Here is a 22,020-nt window from a genome sequence, read left to right on the forward strand (position 1 = left end):
ATCCACTGATATCCTGTCTCAGGACTTGCACAAACTATGTAGCAGTATTTACTGTCAAACAGAGATGGCTGCAGAGGGGGTTGTATTTGTTTATAATTATTTATCTATTGATCTGCATGTCTAACAGCAGACATGGAATTGTTCTCACTAAAATGAAGAATTACAGCGGAACCATGAGAATGTCAGAAGTACTTGTGTGGACATGAATTTTATTTCATGGGAAAAGGTAAAGAAATGAGAAAAGCAAACCAGCTTGAAGTTTAACAGCAGGGCAGTTCATGCAGTCTCAGTGATTTACTGAAACTAATTCAGAGTCTGGGTAAAAGAAAAAGACCATGTTAATGAAGCTTTAGTGTCGACATAAATAACATTTAATTGTCTTCTTTTTCTGTGGAGACTTGATGCATTGAGATAACGCACTATGAAAGAAAAGACATCTACTCACAGAACAATTGTTACCCCCTTTCTTGCAATGAAGAAGTACATTACAAAATTTATTTACAGTGTTAATCATAGTGAAGAAAAATCTAAGGTTATCATACCTGGGTTATTTATAAATGTTGTAAGAAATGGCTCAGCTTAGCAGTAGAGGTGAAGGATTCACTCTGAACCACAGTAATAGTTAATTATAGGGACATAAATCAGAGACCACCCATTGTGACAGAGATTGTAAAGAAAACTGTTGTGGTGTCATGCAAAAATGGGGTTTCCTTAATACTAGCAACATAATAGTGGGTAAAAGATGCTTATGAAACATAAGCCACACTAAACAGTAATCAAGAAATAATATAATTATTGCTCTCCACACACACAAAGAGCTGCAGCTCTCATTATCACTGTGCCCTTGAACAAGACCTAATAAACATCATGGTGAGTGTCCCTGTCGTAAGCTGTTTCAGCTAAAAAGTGAATTGCTTTCATGAGCAGTATGAACTTGGAAAAGTGTGAGCAGTGACTATATTAATATAAGCAATTTTAAATCATATGTTTTACTTTTCTATTCTAAGCAGATGCTTATCTACTGTAATGTTAGTTGGTCTGTCTTGTTCTTATTCCGAGGTTACTGCAGTCAGCCAGCCAGCTCTGGTCCATATCCAGATCAGATGGTGGATCTGCACCTAGAGACAACTACAACAGCCCTAAATGTAAGCAGAGACCATGACAACTAGACAAGCCCTAGAGACAGACCGCCTGTGAAGACCTTGTCGAATAGACAGTCATCGGCACAGATCCACAGTGAAGACCATGCACAAGAACCAGAGTCCTCCACATTCACCCGCATGTCCTGATTTTGCAGAGTTAGATGCGTTCCTGGAACAACATTCCTGTTCAAAAATTTAGTCCTAACCACATAACCCCTAAACCTAACCCTATAAGTTATCCCTGAAATCAGAGGGAAAATAATAGGCGAATACCACTGATGCAGAAGCACTTAACCCTGGTTGTAAGCCTAAACATGACATAAACTGAAAACTTCCCTCAAATCGGATTGGTTGATTGGAATGTTGATCCAGGAACATATTGTACTTGGTGAAATCAGGTTTTGCGCACTAACCTTATGGCCAGCTTTAACTCCCCTCATTCCAAATTCTGGTGTAATGTATCTTCAAACAGAAGGAAATGTATGAAATATTCAGAATGATATCACTCCACAGTATGACTTGTGATGCAGCCTGGAATAATAATCACATCATATTCGTTCATTTGGCCAGACTGAGCCTGGTTTCCACAAAAGAAGATATTTTGAAGAATGTCGGTAACCAAACAGTTGATGGAGCCCCCATAACCATGGAAGTCAATGGGGCTCCATCAACTGTTTGGTTACCGACATTCTTCAAAATATCTTCTTTTGTGTTCAGCAGAAGAAAGAAATTTATAAAGGTTTGGAACAACTTGGGGGTGAGTAAATGATCAAATCGGTATGGGGTAATATCAGTATTACTCATTTGACTGCACTGACACTATTGGATGAGAACTGAACTGAACTGAGCTTGACGATGACGGAACTGTTTTCTCCAGAGCTGCTTTATATATGAATTGAACTCATTCCATAATTGATTAACTTTACACACAGTTATTGAAGTAAACTGAACCAACACTGAACTGATTTCAGCTGAAAAATGACACTATTTTCTTTTTAGAGCTGCTTTACAGCAGAATTCTGTTTGTATCATTAATCTGAACTTTCCTGTTTATTCCTGTAAAGCTGCTTTGAAACAATCTGTATTGTATAAAGCACTATATAAATAAAAGAGACTTGGCTTATTGCTAATTGATGACATTTTATAATTTTATATTTTGATAAACAGTGTATTGATAAACATGACAACACACTATGTAATGGCAACTGTGACAGGTAAGAAACAGTTGCTTAAATGTGCTTCAGCTTTCAGAGAATGAGGTGTCTCCAACATTTACACACGCACACTTAAAACTAATTCCGAGTTACCGTATTATTAACAGTATTTTCACAGGTGCTGCTGAATTTTGACGAAAACCCACATTGGTTGTGTTCTTTACTTTCCTGAGCTCCTCCTGGAAAATGTCTTAGATTACTTTGGCCCAAATGTTCTTGTTCTGCCTTCTCTGTACAGATGTTGGCGTGTGAATCTGCTGAGCTAACACTTTAAAAAATAAAGCAATCTTTTCATTACTTAAAAAAAAAAAAAAAAAAAAAAATAGAATAAACATTCAAGACCTCCCTTATTGTGGGAGAAGTTAAATAAAATGGTTACATTTATCTGTTACACATTGTACATGTTATTATAATTAATTATAAAAACGCTATTTATTGTTAATACATTATTATTTATAATTAAAAATGATAAATATATATAATAAGGGTCTCCAAAGAATTAATATTAATTATATGCTAGTTAGTATTAATCAGTTCTATGTAGATATTCAGTATTTGACCATATTTTATACTAAATACTCTCAGAATGAGGAAGACAATTGGAAATTAGGCTCAATTTTAAAATATATTTATTACAACATAAACCTTCATCTGCTCTTGAACCCAGATACATAGCCTACTGAATAGATAATTATCTAAAATTGAAACCCGGAAGTGACACCAAAGCACCCGCCTCCCCAATATGAGCGCTTCATAGTTCTGCAGGGTCTCCAAGGTTATTTTGTGCTCGTGAGGTGCTCGCGGTGGTCGTGACAAGGGTGCTGCGGTCGTGACGGGAGCTCGAGAGCATTGGTAAGATTTATCACAGATTTATGGTCTTTTAATATAAATGTGTTGTCTGCAGAATATTAAATACCGCCAATTTCTACTGTCGAAATAGGGGTGCATGGCTTTCTGAACCATTGAATTATTCCTCACAGTATTGAATTAGAAGTAAAATGATTAGAATTATAATCTAACTATTATCGCTTTTAATTCGTGTTGCAGCTGCTGTAAATAAACTTTTACTTCATGGTTCACGCACGTGCTCTGCAAACCCTTGTCTACTGACCTTCACACAGATTGTGTCAAACTGAAATGAGACAGTGCTCGTTTCGCTTGCAAAATTAATGACACAACTGACTTTAAATGGCCTCATAAATGTATTTAGTTTTAATATAAATTATTTTAATATGAAATAATTTTACTAATAATGTAGTGTTTTTTAGTAACTTATATTTTTCCATTGTGATTTGGTGCCAGATATGTGACATTTTCTTCAGGGTCAGCTCTGAACACTTGTCCTTCCCAGAGTTCAACCGAGTTCTTTTGAGTTGTGTGTGTCACCTGTTACCACGCTCATGCACCTAAATTATCTCTACTAGTTTGAAAGGCTCAATATTTGCATTGCAGGAGAGTCACGCTTTCAAATAGTTTGATGAAAATACGCAGTTATTACCTTTATGGAGCTAATTCTAGCTAATCTGAACCTTAAATGACTTTGAGTTGATGCACAAATATGAAATAATATTTTTTTTTTCTTGAATGAAACCAGTTTTAGATATTACAACATGAAGCACATTAGAGTGTACAATGTTTTTACTCAGTGTGACCATCACATGATTTGCTACAGTGAGTTTTAATCCTCTCTGCCAGTTCTGTAAAGATTAATCATCAATGTCTGCACATTCTTGGAAACTTAGATTGTGATACAAAATAGTTTGATGTTAATCTGTAGGGCCAGAAAAATACAGTTATGCATTATTAACGTATGCGTCTAGAGAGGTTATTTTAAAATGTGAGTAAATGACACAAGTTTAGACTAATTCATCCATTTACTTCTCAGAAAATGTGACTCAAGTGGTGGGGTGGCACAGAGTCACATGATAAAGTAGCTTAGTGTATTGCATGGATGGATTAAACCAGCAGAACGCTTAACAAAATCATTGAGAATTTTGGCTAGAGAAGCTGCTCATGTAGAGTTTGTCTTTTTTTTTTTTTTTTTTTTTTACTTTTTACTGGAATATGACTGGCAGTAACAGACTTTAGTTTACAGTATTTCCTCTCCTAGTGTGATTGCTATTGTTTTTTCAGTTTTATCCATGATTGATAAAAGTTTTCTTTGTCTAGAGGTTTATTGGGCTCTCTTCCTTACAACAATAAATCGTATAGTTAGGCACGAGGGCTTATGCACCCATACACTCAGACAAGGTATGAGGATTAGTGGGCCGTCCTGAAAGAGCTCACCAGACTTCTGCGTAGTTTCTGAGGAAAGGACAGTAGGAGGTTAAACATGAGGATCAGGCCCCAAAGGATGTGAGAATTGGTTTGATCTGATTGTGTGCACGACACGTTCTTTCCTGGTAGGGTGTAGCCGAATACGTTTTCCTATCTCTAGCATGCATGTGTCCAAGCAAGCTCGCACAGAGCAATACATTTTGCGTACTGCTTCAGTGTGACTTTTTAGATTTCATCTAAAGCCGTTTTAAACAACGCTTTTCTAATTCTTGTATACTATTGATTATATATATATTTTACCATATATATTTTAATATATTTTAAAGAGAGTTCAATCAGAAATAAAAAAAAATTCTGTCATTTGAGTTTTTAAAATCAATTAAACTTTTCAATGAAAAAAAAAAAACAACTTTATCACAATATTAACAATAATGACCATGAAAATACTTTGTAAGTATTAAATAAGTACAATTTATCACTTCTGACACACATATAATTGAATAATTTTATTTTATTGTTAATAAAATTTATGAGTCATGTACAAGAAATAAAGAGAGAAAAAAGCAATAGAGTGCAACAGTGCCTGCCCCCTTTTTCAACAACGCTTGTTCCGGAAGTATTTTTTCCATTTATTTTTTTCCATAGGGATTTCAAAAAAGTCTTTGTTAAAGTGTTAGTTCACCCAAAAATGAAAATTCTGTCGGCATTTACTCACCCTCATGTTGTTCCATTCCCGTAAGACTTTCATCTTCGGAACACAAATAACGATATTTTTAATGAAATCTGAGTAAATTCTGTGTCTCAATTTATAGCTATACAACTAGCACTTTAACGCTTCAGAAAATTCATAAAAAGATTGTAAAACGAATCCATATTAATTGAGTGGTTTAGTCCAAATTTTCTGAAGAGTCACAATCCGCCTTATGTGCTGATCAGATTTAATTTAGGCCTTAATTCACATATAAACATTCATCAATGCACACATTATGGTAAACATAAGCTCAAGCATGTTCGCTTGACGTGCGGGAACCAATGAGGTTCATTCTCGTGTTACGCAGCACTTTTGAGCTTCCGCAAGAGGTTTGTTCTTGTGCATCAAGAAGGTTTGGTGAGCATCATGGATAAGGTAATGTAGTTTTTCACCATGAATTATTTATATCGAATGTGATTATTTTAAAAATAAGTTGAAATAATACGTGCTAACCAATACCATTGATTAACCTCGGAGCTCACATTAGGGCTGTCTTTAAAGGTTTAGAAGTTTTTACTTCTGGAACCTGACTGCTGCACTCGATATAAATAAAATCAACTTGAGCCTTTTTTTTTTTTTTTTTTTTTTCTTGTATACAGTAGCTCAGACTAAAACAGTCAAATAACAAACTGATATATTAATTGATAATCTTCCCTGGTGAGTATTTTCACACTGATAATGTAACAGAAAAATGTGATCACACACACACACACACACACACACACTCTAACAGGCGCACCTATCTTAGTGGGGTCCACCTATCTTAGTTTGGTCCCCACGATGTAATATAAACAAGAACACACACACACACACACACTCACACTCACAGGTGTCAAGTTAAGTACAAAGTTCAAGACCACTGTCATATCAGCCAGAGAAACCTAAACAAAACATTGTGTAGTGCACCTTCACCAAAATTACAATATAATATCTGTTGCTGCAGATCATTATACAGCCCTTTTTGATGACATAAGGAATGTATCTTTGTTTATGATAAATTCACCTCCTACAGAGTGATCTTTGATTCCTGTGTTCTACTAAACCTTCTCATTCTCTTGCTGCAGTTATTTGAGAACACGATGGATCAAGCCAGGACAACAATTTCAAAAATTGTAAGCCATTCTTCCCATACAAATTTATTTTGCCATGGTATTATAACAGAATTATCTGAACCAATCATTTGCTGTTTGAGAGATAACAAAGAAAAAACAGTGTCTTTATGAGATTTAAATGTCTGTCTTTAATCAAGCAGATTTTAGGCACTTCAACTGAAACCTCCTCAATGTTCCTGATATTACGTTTTACTTCTTGTGCTGAAAATCTTCTATATTGAAGAGAATAGCTCAAACGTCATGACTTGCCCTTACATGTTTTCAGAGTGACAAGAACCCAGGAAAAGTGTTTTATTTTGGTGTTTTGTAACTGTATTTTTTCAGTTCAATGGGGAGCCACGCTCCTATACTCGTTTTAACCTGACCCAGAACATGGAGGGTGACAACAGCCATGTGGAGATGAAGCTCTCATCTGACATGGATGATGAAATGGAGGCTAACGGTGTTGGGGAAAACCAACATAATCGTCCATATTACCAGAGCAAGCTGAACCAGCGTTCTCCCAAAACTGTCTGCGGATTTGTCATCGCCATTCTGTTCCTCTTCATTATTGGTAAGAAGACGTGTCAGTATATTTTAAAGCTTATTTCATGGCCCTCTGGAATACTTCATTCTGATTGGTCAGTCGTAGAATTCTGTGGTCAGATGTTTTTGTGTTATGACCACTAAACTGTAACCATTTCTGAGCATAAAAATAATAATATTTTTGTCTTTCAGGATACCTCATTGGTTACCTGTCTAATAAAAGCACAAACAAAACTGAAATCAATTCAGATTGTCCGATTCTTAATGAGATTGCCCCAGTGAGAGAAGCAGTTTATTCATTGGACTGGAGCGATCTCAGAGCGTTGTTGAAAAAGAAACTGACGACTGACAACATTAACAGCAACCTCAAGTAAATAAACACAACTGCCCTTTTGCTTTTTCCATATGATAAGTTGAGCAGATACTCAAGTTAAACATGCTTTGTTTTGTCTTTCGGCTTCTCTTTCTCCCTCTTGCAGGGAATTCTCTAGTGCCAGTCACCAGGCGGGAAGCTCAGGTGATGAGGTGCTTGCTAATAAAATCATGGGAAAATTCAAAATTTTTGGAATGACCCCCTGGACCGACGAACACTATGTGAAAGTCCATGAACCCGCTGTCTCAAAAAACAGAGTGCTGTTTCGTGGTAACGTTGTAGGAACAACCGAGGGGTATTTGGCATACAGTGCAGTTACTACAGTGCAGGTTAGTTTTTAATAAGCATGTATGTTGACAACCAACTGACAAAAGAGCCCCATAAAAGTTTTATAAAAGTACAACTTGTGCAATAAGTCTTTTGAAACTGGGCTGGATTTCATATGAGGTTATGCAAATTGTTTTTGCAAAAAACAACACTAAAAAGTAAAAAAAAAAAAAAAATCAATATATGCTCATTTAAAAAGTTCAGCTCTGAGAGAAGTGTTAATTTTCTTGCGTATGTCTCACATATAAACCCTTAAAACATGTTTTAAAACATAAAAATGGTAAACATAACAAGGTGATCAAACAATTCATGTAGTGCATATTCAACAACAGCGCGGGTGGACACAAAAACACTCAGTAGCCTTTTGTTTCAATTGTTTGTAGGTGAATATCCACTTCATCCAGCGCTGTTTGTTCTCTGTGTTCTTAAAGGGATAGTTCATCCAAAAATGAAAATTATCCCATGATTTACTCACCCTCAAGCCATCCAAGGTGTACATGACTATCTTCTTTCAGATGAACACAATCAGAGGATATTTTTAAATATATATTTAAAAATATCCTTGTTCCTCCAAGGTTTATAACATTTTGAAGCCAAAAAAATGCGTCCATCTATTAAAAAAAAAAAAAGAAAAAGTAATCCATACGACTCCAGTGGGTTAACAAAGGCCTTCTGAAGCAAAGCGATGCATTTTTGTAAGAAATTAATAAATTCAAATAACTAGCTTATCAGTTGGAGTGCTAATGCTTCTCAAGTTGCGTACAGCCATGATAGCCCCTCCTTCGTAGTTCTCGCATCTCATTCGCACTTTTACAAATTCAAACCGTATTGTTTACCAGAAATTACAACCAATAGCGTTGAGCATCAGTGACATTAAAGCTTGTATGATGTATGTTAACACATTTAAAATGCAAATATAAATGACATATGAGAGCTCCAGAAAGCTCAAAGGGAAGATTTGTAGTAAAAAACAACATGCATCTTAGACTATTTCATATTCTTATTAAGTTATGCTGATTCTGTTGTATAGGGAGCAGCTCTGTATGCCCATTATGGACGAGCAGAGGACTTCAGACGCCTGCAGGAGCTGAATGTTGATGTGAACGGAAAGGTTGTCTTGGTCAGAGCTGGACTACTAAGTTTCGCTGAAAAGGTTGGTGCTCTCACTCAGTCATATATTAAGACTGTTAATATATGACGGTTAGTTCACCCAAAAATTTGTAAGAAACCTGTAAGACCTTCATTCATCTTCGGAACACAAATTAAGACATTTTTGATGAAATCAGAGAGCTTTCTGATCTCCCATAGACAGCAAAGCAATTAAGGCCCAGAAAGGTGAAGACATCATTAAAATAGTCCATGTGACTAGGTTGTATGCAAAGAAACCCAAAAAAAGTGAAAAGTGTCGGAGAAAGACACGGAAGAGAAGAAATTGTTGAATAAAGTTGTTTCTTGTAAAAAAGTATTCTTGTCGCTTCATAAATTTAAGGTTGAACCACTGTAGTCACATGAACTGTTTACATTTTTTTGCTACCTTCATGGGCCTTGAAAGTGGTAATTTTGTTGCTTTCTATGGAGGATCAGAAAGCTCTCAGATTTAATAAAAATATCTTAATTTGTGTTCCGAAGAGGAATGAAGATCTTACGGGTTTGGAATGACATGAAGATGAGTAATTAATGACAATTTTCATTTTTTGGTAAACTAACCCTTTCATATTAATATTTACTTAATTATCCTCTGGTTTTCATTTGCTTATTACAGGTTGCTAATGCTGCTAACTTGAATGCTAGTGCTGTGCTGATTTATCCAGATCCTGTTAACTACAGTATTAATGAAGACACTGCTCTTTTTGGCCATGTAAGTTATGGAACCTTTCTCTTATCATATCATTTGTGCTTTTCAAAGTTTATGTACAATTGATTCCAGACCTTTCAAAACCCTCTTTTCATAGGTCCATCTTGGCACCGGTGATCCCTACACTCCAGGATTCCCTTCCTTCAATCATACCCAGTTTCCCCCGGCTGAGTCTTCTGGCTTGCCCCGCATTCCGGCCCAAACTATCACCATGAAGCAAGCTGCTGAGATCATGAGGTGCAGTTGTGATCCCAAATGACATTTTTCTTGCTATTTACTATCACTACCAAAAATCACTATCACTAATAGTTAGGTGTTTAAAATGAAATTGTGCTGTTGAGGAGTTGTCATTATCATTTTCATTTTTGCCTGTTGGATGAAAAAGCAGGTGAAAAAATCCCATAAACTTAGAGGACCTATTATGCTTTTTAATTTTTTTAACTCTCTTTAGTGTGTAATGTTGCGCAAAGGGTCTGCAATGTTACAAAGCACAAAGTCACTCCAAAGGGAGTTATTTTAGTATGTCAGTAAGCACTGTTTCTGAACTCCATGATATGCCTTGATTGTAGTCTTAGAGTTTTCCAAGGCATACTCAAAATAAAGAGGTGAAGCCTGGTTGAATTGTGTTGGTAGTGTGTTGTCGCCATGTCCAAGAGATGCTGGTTTTTCCACCCAGGATCTAACATAGGTATGGTAAATGGTGTAACATTTCAGAAAAATGCGCTCGAAGTGGTTGACGAATCAGAACACACTGATCCAGCTAACCACTAGAGCACGTTGCGCTTTTTGGAAGGAGGGCCTTCATAGAGACCAGACACCAGTGTTTCTGACAGGCTGGCAAGAGAGGTGCTGCAACAATGTTAAATATGTATTCAATAATGTAATGTAAAAAAAAAAAAAAAAAATTTTTCATTTTCTTTTAACTTTCAAATATGAAAACCCATTTTAGTAAAAGGGCATTACAGGTTGTCTTTATGATACATTTCTTAAGAGAACTAAACATTTTTGAAGAATGTTTGAAGTGCAATGAGAAAAAAAAAAAAAAAAAAAAAAAAAATAAAAAAAATATATATATAATATAATATAAGCTTGCCTGACGCAGCGCATTGCATTGATTCACACTCTCACTAGAGTCTTGTATCTGTGTGAGTGACTGTGTGTGCTGTGAGTGAACACATCCTATGTATGGGCACTTTCATCTGTACTGAATGTTGCCAAAAATTGTCAGAATTATAAAACAAAAAAACTAGGTTCCTATTTGACTTGTTTTTGTTTTTGAGTTGTTACTGAATTACGAATTCGGAAAAATATCACGTTGTGTTTAATGATGACCGATCTTTGATTAAATTATCAGTCCATGACGTCACTTCTGAGTACTTGTGCACATCCCTAGTAATAGTAATATGTCATTGACATTTGATATTCAACAAGGATTTTGATCTGCCTGCATCGACACCCTTGTATGCGAACTGGCTGAGCTGGACGATGACATCACTGTTTACTCTAGTGCTGATATAGATAAATTAACTAAATTAATAACTATTGATTCTTACAATGGAATGAATCAATACTGAATTTACTTAAAGGGTTAGTTCACCCAAAAATGAAAATTCTGTCATTAATTGCTCACCCTCATGTCGTTCCACACCCGTAAGACCTTCGTTCATCTTCAGAACAAAAATTAAGATATTTTTTATGAAATCTGATGGCTCAGTGAGGCGTCTATTGCCAGCAAGATAATTAACACGTTCAGATGCCCAGAAAACTGCTAAAGACGTATTTAAAACAGTTAATGTGACTACAGTGGTTCAACCTTAATGTTATGAAGCAACGAAAATACTTTTTTGTGTGCCAAAAAAACTAAATAACGACTTTATTCAACGGTATCTAGTGATGGGTGATTTCAAAACACTGCTTTATGAAATTTTTGTTTCAAATCAGTGGTTCGGACTGCCAAAGTCATGCCCCCCAGTGGTGAACCATTGAAATTTCGAAACCCTTCGAAGCCTCGTTTACCGAAAATTACTTTGGCTGTTTGATATGCACTCTGAACCACATTCCAAACAAAATATTCGCAAAGCTTTATGAAGTGGTGTTTTGAAATCACCCATCACTACATGGTACATGGCCTCACAGAGCCATCGGATTTTATCAGAAATATCTTAATTTGTGTTCTGAAGATGAATGAAGGTCTTATGGGTGTGACATGAGGGTGAGAAATTAATGACAGAATTTTAATTTTTGGGTGAACTAACCCTTTTATTTTTTAATAATGTTTTGTGAATCTGGCCCCAGAATATTAAATGGGCTTAGAGTTGGGCTTTTTTGACTTGCGCTTGCAACTATCTACTGGAGCAACCACACAGAACACCCTAGCAACCATTTATAAACCCCGTAAAAATGCACCAAAAAACATGCAGAATATCTTAGCAACAGCATAGCAATGTCTTGGAAGCCACTCAAGTCACTCTAGCATCCAGGCAGCAAGTACCATTCACATTTTCATCAGAAAATGCAAAACATTTAGCTTTGTCAATGTGGTTTATTTCCTTTTATTTACGTATTTGTTACATTTTGTTTGCTCCTGTCCTCTAACAGTAAGTTGGGAGGTCGGATTTCACCTGATGGCTGGAGAGATGGGATGCTCCCGGATACCATGTACAGGCTCGGCGACGATCGCGACAATATCACGGTGGAAGTGAACAATGTCCTAGTTCAGAAAAAAATCCACAATGTGTTTGGAGTCATTAAAGGTTATATAGATGCAGGTACTGTATAGTGTTACACAGGGCTTTAAACAGCTGTGCACATCAAACAAGTAATTGGTCCCAGTCCCTGATGGCTTGGTTTTTGTCTTCATCCTTTGCTTTAGATCGTTATATGGTGATCGGAGCCCAGCGAGATGCATGGGGCCCTGGATTTGCCAGAAGCACAGTTGGCACTAGTTTACTGGTGGAGTTGGCCAGAACTATTACAGACATGATCAAGAATGGTATACTGCATAGAAGTAGTGGTTTTTTTTTTTTTTTTTTTTTTAATTTAATTTTATTTCTTTCTTATCATTATATAATGAAGTATACAGTATATGATAATTATTAATTAAGAATAAACTTGTTGATTTTAAATGCAACTTTCTTTTATTCCAAGATGGATTCAAACCAAAGAGAAGCATAGTGTTTGCTAGCTGGAGTGCTGGTGAATTTGGTGTCGGGGCAACGGAGTGGTTGGAGGTATGAATGAATCTCTGATTACCTTCTGTTCAACAATGACCTTGTTAAATATGGGAGTGAATTCTCTGTTTGACCAAACAACAAATAATACTAACACGAATAAAAGTAAGGAACAATAAAAATAATACTTCCATCACAGCGCCAACAGGGGGTAGAAACAGGAGTTCGAAGATCAAAACCGAAAACATTTTGCTCCATAAGCACAAATGTATCGGACAAAACTGCTGCGTCTACAAGCGAAGTGACTTTCTGTTTGTTTAAATGGTGCACAATATTTGCTTCCACTTACTGTTGAAGTTGCTCAAAAGATTCAGTCCTCTTGGAAAGACATCACTTCTCTTAAAGTGTCTTTTGTCTCTAGCAAACTCTGCGTACGTCTGTTTGCTCTTGGGATCTAACTCATACGCACATACAAATTGTGGACTTCACTGTGTCGTAGTCAAGAGATTGTTCTAATGGTAAGGCAGAGCAAACCTCTTGTGCCTTACCAGTAAAAATGCACTGCAACAATGAAACAATTTTGAAACAATTTTGTTTTTTAAAAAGTTGGTATAAAAATTGCCTTATGTGCAGTTTAAATGTTTGTACAACTCAGTTTTAGCTGTTTGAGTGCTAATTATTAAATAAGTTAAGATTAATTAATTGATTATTCATTTTATTATTTTATTTTCGATTTTGTTTTTCGTCCAAGTGCATCTTGAATTTTCGGTTTCGGCCTCAGCCCAGAATTTTCATTTCGGTGCATCACATCCCGCTTGTTTACTTCGAACCGGAAGACACTCACTTTTGACGCAAGGCCTCATGGGGCGTAGGAAACTTGTGGATAACAATAGAGTGAAATAATCAACCAATTATCTAGCCCTCTAAACGTGGAGGGAAAACAATTATCATACCTTTAGCCTACTAAGTAGAGCTGCATTCTTTGTGGTGCGGTCGACGTGTCAAATCTGTCAAAATGTGACTGTGAAACAGACTGTCCTTGTGTATGTTAAAGGTCCCGTTTTTCGTGTTTTTTTTTAAGCTTTGATTGTGTTTATAGTGTGCAATATTATTGTTCATGTTTCGCGTGTAAAAAAACACAGTATTTTTCACATAATTTACTTATCTGTATACCGCTGTTTCCACTGTCATAAAAACGGGCTGATGACTTCCTTGTTTTATGAAGTCCCTACTGCAGAAATATGTAACGAGTTCTGATTGTGCCAGCGGTTCCTGTGTTGTAGTGATGTGTCGTTCTTGAATGATTTTCGTTCATTTTGAACGAATCTTTAATGTGACTCGGGAAGAACGAGTCGTCTCGGGGGGTGATTCGTTCAGTCGCGCATGTGCAATATTCTACAGGTTCTGTACCTGTACTGCTAGTAGTAGTTCACCTGATGATTCAGTTGATTAGTTCATTTCATGAGTCTTTCGGGTTTTGAGTCGTTCCTTAATCAAGTGACAGACCCATACGCTAAGCTGTGTGACCCAAGCACATTATATTTATTAGTAAATAACGTTAACTCTCCAGTTTTGTTTGAGTTTGTTACAACTGTTAAAGCTGAAGTTATCATAACCTTGATGTCTTAAACTAACATAAATTAAAAGCAAATAACAATTATTAATGTCATTATGTCCTTTTTGAGCAATCTTCTTATACATATATTAGACTAATATGTCAAGTCTGACTAGGAAAAGCAATTATTATAACAGCAAACTCAAAATTGGAGTAAAAATGAACAAACTAGGCTATAAATACTTTGTATCGTAGGCTTGGATTATTATATTATTATATAGCCTAGTGTTTATTTGAACATAGACAGTCAAAAAGATAAATTAATCAATACTTTATTTATAACAGGGCTTTATTTATTTATAATAACACACCACAGATCCTCAAGAAACCGTAACAAAAACAGTGACAGAAATGTCAGAAATAGCGTATGGGTCTGTCACGTGTTTAAGGAACGACTCAAAAACCTGAAAGACTCATAAAAAGAACTAATCAATTCTCTTTCCGGCTCAGAATGCATTGGCTTAGTGTATGGGTCTGTCACGTGTTTAAGGAACGACTCAAAAACCCGAAAGACTCATGAAGAGAACTAATCAATTCTCTTACCGGCTCAGAATGCGTTGGTTTAGCATGGGACTGCCTGTCACGTCATTAAGGAATGACTTAAACCCGAAGACTTGTCAGACAAGAGGTGAGGTGAGCTTAATCAGCTTGTCATAAACTGAAGACCCAGGTAAAGAATGAATTAATCATTTCTGAATCTTATAGCATTGTAGTTTTGTATTGTTTGTAGTGGGATCAACGTTTGCATAAGTAGTAGATGTGTTGGGGAAGTAACACGTAACATTTTAATTACATTTTGCTAAAATGAACGAAATGACTCGAAAAAAGATTTGTTCATATTGTTGAACGAGACTCAAAAGTCCGAGTCAGTAAAATGATCCGAACTTCCCATCACTACTGTGTTGTGATTCGACAGCAGCTTAGCGCATCTTGCCCGGAAAGGTCACGCCTCTTACCATAACGTGGAGATGCATGCGCTCAGTGTTATTGTAAACATGTCTTTAATTTTACCCTATCAATTTGAGCTGGAATCAGACCCAGTGATTGAACTGCGGGATGAAAATAACAGCGTTTCGACGACATGGCGACAAACACACTCTACAAACGCAACTCTTGTGTATTCCTGTGGGCGGAGGATAGTCAAAAAACTGTTTTAGTGAGGTCATTAAAGAAGGAAGTAGAGGGATGTAGTCCAAACTGGCCGTTCGATGTAGGCGACTTCTGTTAAATAAAATATCTCGCTTGGCATTGAACTTTGAGCTTTAAAATTTTACAGATTTTATTTATACTCTAACAACAACATTACACCCTAACTAAAGTTTGAAACATTGGATCACGAAGAACGGGACCTTTTAATAAGCGATTCCAAATATAGCCTTTGAATTGTGTAACACAATGAATATATTTTGTGGTTTTTTTTCCCATAGGGCTACCTGACCTCCTTGAATTTGAAAACATTTACTCACATCAGCCTTGATGAAGTTATTTCAGGTTTGTAAAGAGTCATTTCTTGAAGAGTTGAAGACGGACTTGGTCTTGAGTTGGAGCTGATCATCTAACATTCTCTTTAGGTCTTGACTCTTTCAAAGCAACTGCCAGTCCACTGCTGTATGGGTTACTAGAGAGCACTATGAAACAGGTGAGTTATCACAAATGCTGAATCTTTGCCATTATTCTTCTGTTTTATCTGTCTTATAAAGAAAAATAACCTTTTTTCCTGCATACAGGTCTCATCTCCAATTGATGCAACCAAATCCTTGCATGAACAGTTTGCTGGATCCAACTGGGAGAAGTCTGTGTATGTTTGTCTCGCACTACTCTTGACAATTTGACTATCATTTGTATACTATTATAGTATTTATTAATATTTTAAATTAGCTTTTACCTTTACACTTTCATCTTTATATTTTAATTTTTAATTTTATAATGTGCTCTTGTCATTTTTTTTACATTTTTTTTATTTTATTTTTATTTAATTAGCTTTAATTAATTTTTATTTTAGTTTTGCAAATTTAGTACTTTACCTTTAAAACATTTAGGCCTGGGGCCAGTTGCATAAACTTAGTCACTATATTAAGACTGTGTCTTAAGAACTAGTTTGACCAACTTGCAGTTAACCAAGGGGTAATCAATGTTATTTTTCCAATTACACCAATTTACCTTTTTATGTAACAGACTAGTCTTAAAAGTTAAGACACTAATGTTTTTCTTGAAGAGTGGTCCTAACTTTTTAAAGTCTAAGTGGTTTATGCAACCGGCCCCTGTTCACAGACAGGGCTTAGATTAAGCCAGGATTAGACTATTTGTTTCAGTCAGTTGTCAAGGCAACATTTCTACTTTTCATTTAAATTTCTTTTCATCTAATATTTATATTTTATTTTATTTCTGATTGACTAGAGCAACACTGTTAAACTCTTTCTAACTTTTTCTTTCTTTGCAGAATGGAGCCTATGGGTTTGTCTCACTCTGCTTATCCATTCCAGAGCTTTTCGGGCATCCCTTCACTTTCCTTTCGATTTACTTCGGTAAGTATTGAGGTTTAACTGAAGATGTCAAAATAAAGTAAAATACATTCAGGTACATTTCATGATGGATGATAGAAAGTAAACATCTGCCTGATGTGTTTCAGAGTTCAAAGTTATACCCGTTTGGCACTTTTGAGGATACTAATCAAAATCTGGAACAGTACACTTCCTTCAACACTCTGAAACTGGCCAAGACAGCAGGTGAGGTGGCTGGGCTGGTTACTCTTCGGCTGGTACACGACCACTTGCTCAAGCTGAATGTGGAAAAGTATACCAGTGTCATCCGCAACTATGTGTCCCAGATCAGGTCTAAATTAGAATCACTACAAATGGTGAGTCTACGTTGTTACATGTGGTTTTGTAACTCCAAAAGAACTTTTGTTTTGTTGAATATCTACAGAGCCCCTAAAGGGATGTGGTGATGAAAAAATATGAGATTGGTGGAAAATATACAACGCGTTTGCATTCGATTTGATTTTTACTTCCATCTAATTTTTTTCTTCTTCACCATGTGCTTTTAGGGGCTCTGTAAATATCTGTTAAGTACAGAAAGGAGCTTAAATTCACTTTTTGCATTTTACTTTAAGTCGGGCCGCCTTCCTTCTACTGTGACGATGCAGTGGCTTCTGTCAGCTCAGGGGTCGTACGATCGTGCTGCCAGCGCACTTGTTTCTGCCATCCGGAACAGTGATCTTGAAGACATGGAGCAGTGTCGCATCCTCAACAATCGTATTATGAGGGTAAATAACATGGCACTCATCAAGCCATTTCATTCTTTCCTGTGTTGACGTATTTCCTATTAAAAAAGGTAGTTGGGATGGAACTTATCAAATAACTGCTGCTTTGCTGCTATACATAGTGGTAATAGAAGGAGGGTCATTCTCAAGATAATTTTGTTGGACAAAGTTTAGCAGATAAGTCATTAGTATTTCTGTTACGACAAAGATACATTTTTAATTAATTTAGCAATTTTCCTGCAACACCGGATACTAGCCAATTCTTCTCCACCAGAGGAGACCTGCATAAAACGATGCAAAGACTAGACGCACAGAAATTACTACACTTTTATTATCCTTCCTTTTAATTTAAAATTTGTATGTTCAAAACAATTAATTTATGGTTACTGACATTGTAAACCAGTATTTGTTTTTATACTGTTTTAATTTATTAAGTTAGTAATAAACACACTAGTTTTACCATTTATTGCACTTTAAGTCGGTCACACAAGACAAGAAGCCAGAATATAGAATAAACCAGAATATAGGTTTATTCCACTTTATATATTAAAACAAATTAGGTTAAATATTTCAAGAGTTTTACCAACGGTTAACTCTAAAGCATTCCTGAAAATAATACAAATACAAAATTGAATGGTAAGTATAAACTGTTTGTACATACAAAAAAAATAAAATAAAAAATGTGGGTCATAGAAATGCTGAAACTGCAGCCTCCGGTATTGCAGTAATACCCTATTCTAATTTTGATACATTTTAGATCCAGTTTAAATGGATATAATTGCTAAGCATTAATTTTCTTAGCTTCTACACTAGCATATGGAGTACCTCAAAGCTAATAGACATGAGCTAAAGCAACAAAATTCCAGCCTTAAAGGGGCCATATGTAAGATTTTTACTTTAATAAAGCATAAAAATACCCCAATATGTTTGCAGATATTTAGGAAACATGCTAAGATCACCTACTTGTTTCTCAAAAAAACAATGCTACAGCCAGACCTTCTACTTTGAAATGTGCATTCCGTGTCGGAATGTCTGTCTTTGTTTTGGCCTGTGCAAAACTGCGTGCTGCCAGTTTATCCAATAGTATTTCGACATCACAGGTTGCCAGTTGGCGGAAAACACTGCATATTGCAGCCGTGGAAACAAACTGTGTCAGAGAATCGCAGATTCTACCAGAACTAAAAAGCCTCTGCATTCATCAAAAAATCTTTGAACGACAGCATATTAAAACACAAATAGTCCTCAACCTGGCAACCTGTGTCTTTGAAAGAAGGGGCGGGGCAAACAATATTTTGCATTTGGACTGAAGTACCTATTTCGACCACTGGGTGTCATTCCTACGTAGAACCCCTTTAAAACTCTTTTAAATGTTTCTCAGCTTGCGTTCTAGGAAAATCCAATTTTAGAAACAGAGCAGCAGTTTTTTTTTTATGTTATAATGTGGATGTTAACATCGTGTGTCTGTTGGAAGGTGGAAGGCAGTCTCCTCTCTCCCTACGTGTCTCCGCGGGAGAGTCTGTTCCGGCACATTGTGCTGGGCTCTGGCTCGCACACACTGGCAGCTCTGGTGAATCACCTTGAAGCTATTAAAGGAGGTCTTGAATCTGCTGACGTCGACCAATTCAAGAATCAGTTTGCTCTTGCTACCTGGACCATCCAGGGATGTGCCAATGCATTGGCAGGGGAAGTATGGGATATGGATAATGAAATTTAGACAGGCAGATTCAGCTTACCTCTTTATCAATTTGATAACTTTGAACCATCACTCAAGACACAAAAGGAAAATTAAAGTAGAAAATAATATTGGTGCTCTATTAACGTGAATTTATGATTAGAGGTTTACCTCAATATTTAAAACAGTAGTTGACCCAAGAATAAAAATTCTGTCATCCTTTACTCACCCTCATGTCCTTCCAAACCTCTTCTGTGAAACACAACATAAGCTATTTTGAAAAACGTACTGGTTGCTCTTTTCCATGAAATTACTGGCGATTTTAAACTTCAATACAGGACACAGGAGCACCATAAAATATTATAGAAGTAGCTTATATCACTCATGTGCTATAATTTGTCCTTTGAATCCATCCAATATCTATGTGTTAAGAACAGAACAAAATTAATAAGAGGTTAGAATGACATCATGGCAAATAACCCAGCTTTTTTTTTTATTCTTGGGTGAAATGTTCCTTTTAAGATTTGGTTTAGATTACACAAATTTGGACTGTGTTATTGGTTTGTTACTTTCATCATTTCATACCTTTTAGGAATGACTTTCATAATAACCTGAACAGTCTGGATTTCGAGGTTGTTTTTTCTTATACAGGCTACAGTTAGACAATCAGCCATTGTCATTTTAATGTTTGTAACCTGACTTACCTGTAGTGATGATGACACACCTCCTACAGCACAGTATTTTTCCAATTTTTCGGTTGAATACGCTTTTTCAGGGGCATTTCAGATCAGTTCTGTCAAATAGTAGAAAGAGGCTTTCCTATGTGGCTCTGAAATATCTATTTATTAGTTTTTTTGTTTTTTTTTTATTTATCAGTGACAGGGATCACTATAAATAGCATTTTGTAACGCCTTTTTAAACAAATGTATAATTATCGGAAGCAGTGCCTTCCATAATTATGACAGTTATACTGTCGAAATGTGAAAGCAGCATCTGCTATGGAGATAACCTTGTTTTAAAAAGCTATGACCAGAAACTACCACAATGCATTTCTTAAATAATATAATGATAATAATAATAATAATAAACATTTTTCAGAAAAATACTGTTGTTTGTTAGTCTCTGGCATCCTCCTTTTGAATCAATGTTATACCTGATCCAGAATAATTATCGGGAGCAGTGCCTTCCATAATGCGAAGAAGATGATGGTAGATTTTGCCTACCGATGTGTTGATATCGAGGGCAGTGCCCCTCATATTTCACTGTGGTGTGGATGTAATTATCGGGAACAGTGTTTCCCATGATGATGTACAAATCATCTATATTCACACACTCTTACCATACTAGTTATCTGTTGTGAGTCATGTAATCTATTGTCAGTTTCTTATGAACAATCAAGTGCTGTTACCTTCTTCTGCCTTGGATTAATCAAATGTGGAGTGGGTGAGGATCACAGTAGAGGTTGAAATCTAGAGAAACCTTCTGTAAGATCCTGCTATGGGCTTCTATAAGATTCTGTTCTGTTCTCTTACTCGGTTTTCATTTTTCTTTTATTTCCTGTGTATCATTTACTTGTATGTGCCTTGTTTATTTACAGTATGAAGCTTTAAAGATTGAAATACTTTTTTTCCTCTTTTCTTTGTGTGTATTTAACTTCACTCAAATTGTATTAAACTTCATCAAACTGGTGTTAAATTTAAACTATTCAGCTAATTGGTTACCTTTTGATACCAGTATCATCTGTTTATCCTCATATCATATGGCCGTCAGAAGACATCAATGTGAATTGAGTTGCAAGTGGAAAATGTTTATGCGCTGAGAAAGACACTCATGTGTACTCATGTCTTGTTTCAACAGAAAACAATGTGAAAGAGATGAAAATGGAGATTAAAGATTATTCTAACAACGTCTTTTAGTTATCACTTGCAGTTTCATGATTGTCTATATGTCCATATCTTTTAAAGTTTTTGAAGAATGGTATGTAACGTCAGTAGTATTGTTGTGGACATAACTGGTTTATAGTATTAAGCACGCACTGATTCTTAGTTTTATAAGTCTGCAAGAGATTAATAAAAAGAGAACAACTCATTTAAACTGAAGACTCTTTTGGATCCATGTGTTAAGTTAACTGTGGAGTGAAGTACAGCAGTTCAAAATTTCTGACTAAATTGACACTAAAATTAAGTTCTTTCATCAATTGTTTAACCTCACATTTTAACCAAGATGTCTATGACTCAATTAGTCATTTTTTTAAAGAAATATTGTATAAATGTTATAATATATAATAAAAATTCTGATAATGCAATTTTCATTAGAGAAATTGGCTACATTTGAACTAAATTTACAAATAGACGGTGAAACCAGTAAAAATTCTAGGGGTAACTCTTTTTCACTTTAAAATAATGGTCCAGACTCCAGATCACCGGTAGTTCCTACAGAGTGACCAATTAACACCTGACTAATTATGATGCATTTTCTGACCATGTTCTAAGTAAAAAAGAGGCCGTTTTCAAGAACTACTAGTGATCTTGACCATTATTTTAAAGCAAAAAATGTGTTTTTCACTTTAAAATAAATGGTCCAGATTAGTAGTTCCTGCAGAGTAACTAGGTAACACTTGAGTAATTAGTGATGCATTGTATTACTATATTCAGATCAAAAAAGATGATTATGTCTCAGATGCACAATAATGTTGTGATTAGTAATTAATGGGTAATTCTCTATA

The 22,020-nt window shown here is 35.8% G+C and overlaps 1 protein-coding gene across 2 annotated transcripts; it reads left to right on the forward strand.

Moving 5' to 3' along the window:
* The first annotated feature begins 3,105 nt into the window (after positions 1-3,105).
* tfr1a (transferrin receptor 1a) lies at positions 3,106-21,368 on the forward strand. Of its 2 annotated transcripts, none has more exons than XM_067363339.1 (18): positions 3,106-3,208; positions 6,449-6,496; positions 6,821-7,049; positions 7,214-7,391; positions 7,501-7,723; positions 8,752-8,874; positions 9,484-9,579; positions 9,674-9,813; positions 12,175-12,344; positions 12,449-12,568; positions 12,724-12,806; positions 15,789-15,852; positions 15,933-16,000; positions 16,089-16,159; positions 16,802-16,886; positions 16,991-17,218; positions 17,474-17,626; positions 19,095-21,368. In XM_067363339.1, the coding sequence occupies exons 2-18, from the start codon at positions 6,464-6,466 to the stop codon at positions 19,335-19,337; spliced, it is 2,307 nt and encodes a 768-aa protein (XP_067219440.1). In that variant the 5' UTR covers positions 3,106-3,208; positions 6,449-6,463; the 3' UTR covers positions 19,338-21,368. The 2 variants fall into 2 exon arrangements, with proteins under 2 accessions (XP_067219440.1, XP_067219441.1); XM_067363340.1 differs by having other exon boundaries at positions 7,501-7,546.
* The last annotated feature ends 652 nt before the right edge of the window (positions 21,369-22,020 follow it).

Source organism: Chanodichthys erythropterus, chromosome 16 (assembly GCF_024489055.1).
Source record: "Chanodichthys erythropterus isolate Z2021 chromosome 16, ASM2448905v1, whole genome shotgun sequence".
In the NCBI taxonomy this organism is placed as follows: domain Eukaryota; kingdom Metazoa; phylum Chordata; class Actinopteri; order Cypriniformes; family Xenocyprididae; genus Chanodichthys; species Chanodichthys erythropterus.

Bases quoted from the DNA above. Each gene is read 5' to 3' on its own strand.
- tfr1a (XM_067363339.1), top strand. From the start codon at position 6,464: ATGGATCAAGCCAGGACAACAATTTCAAAAATT. The intron at 7,724-8,751 runs GTTAGTTTTTAA...TCTGTTGTATAG, and splicing joins GTGCAGTTACTACAGTGCAG to GGAGCAGCTCTGTATGCCCA. The intron at 15,853-15,932 runs GTTTGTAAAGAG...CATTCTCTTTAG, and splicing joins CCTTGATGAAGTTATTTCAG to GTCTTGACTCTTTCAAAGCA.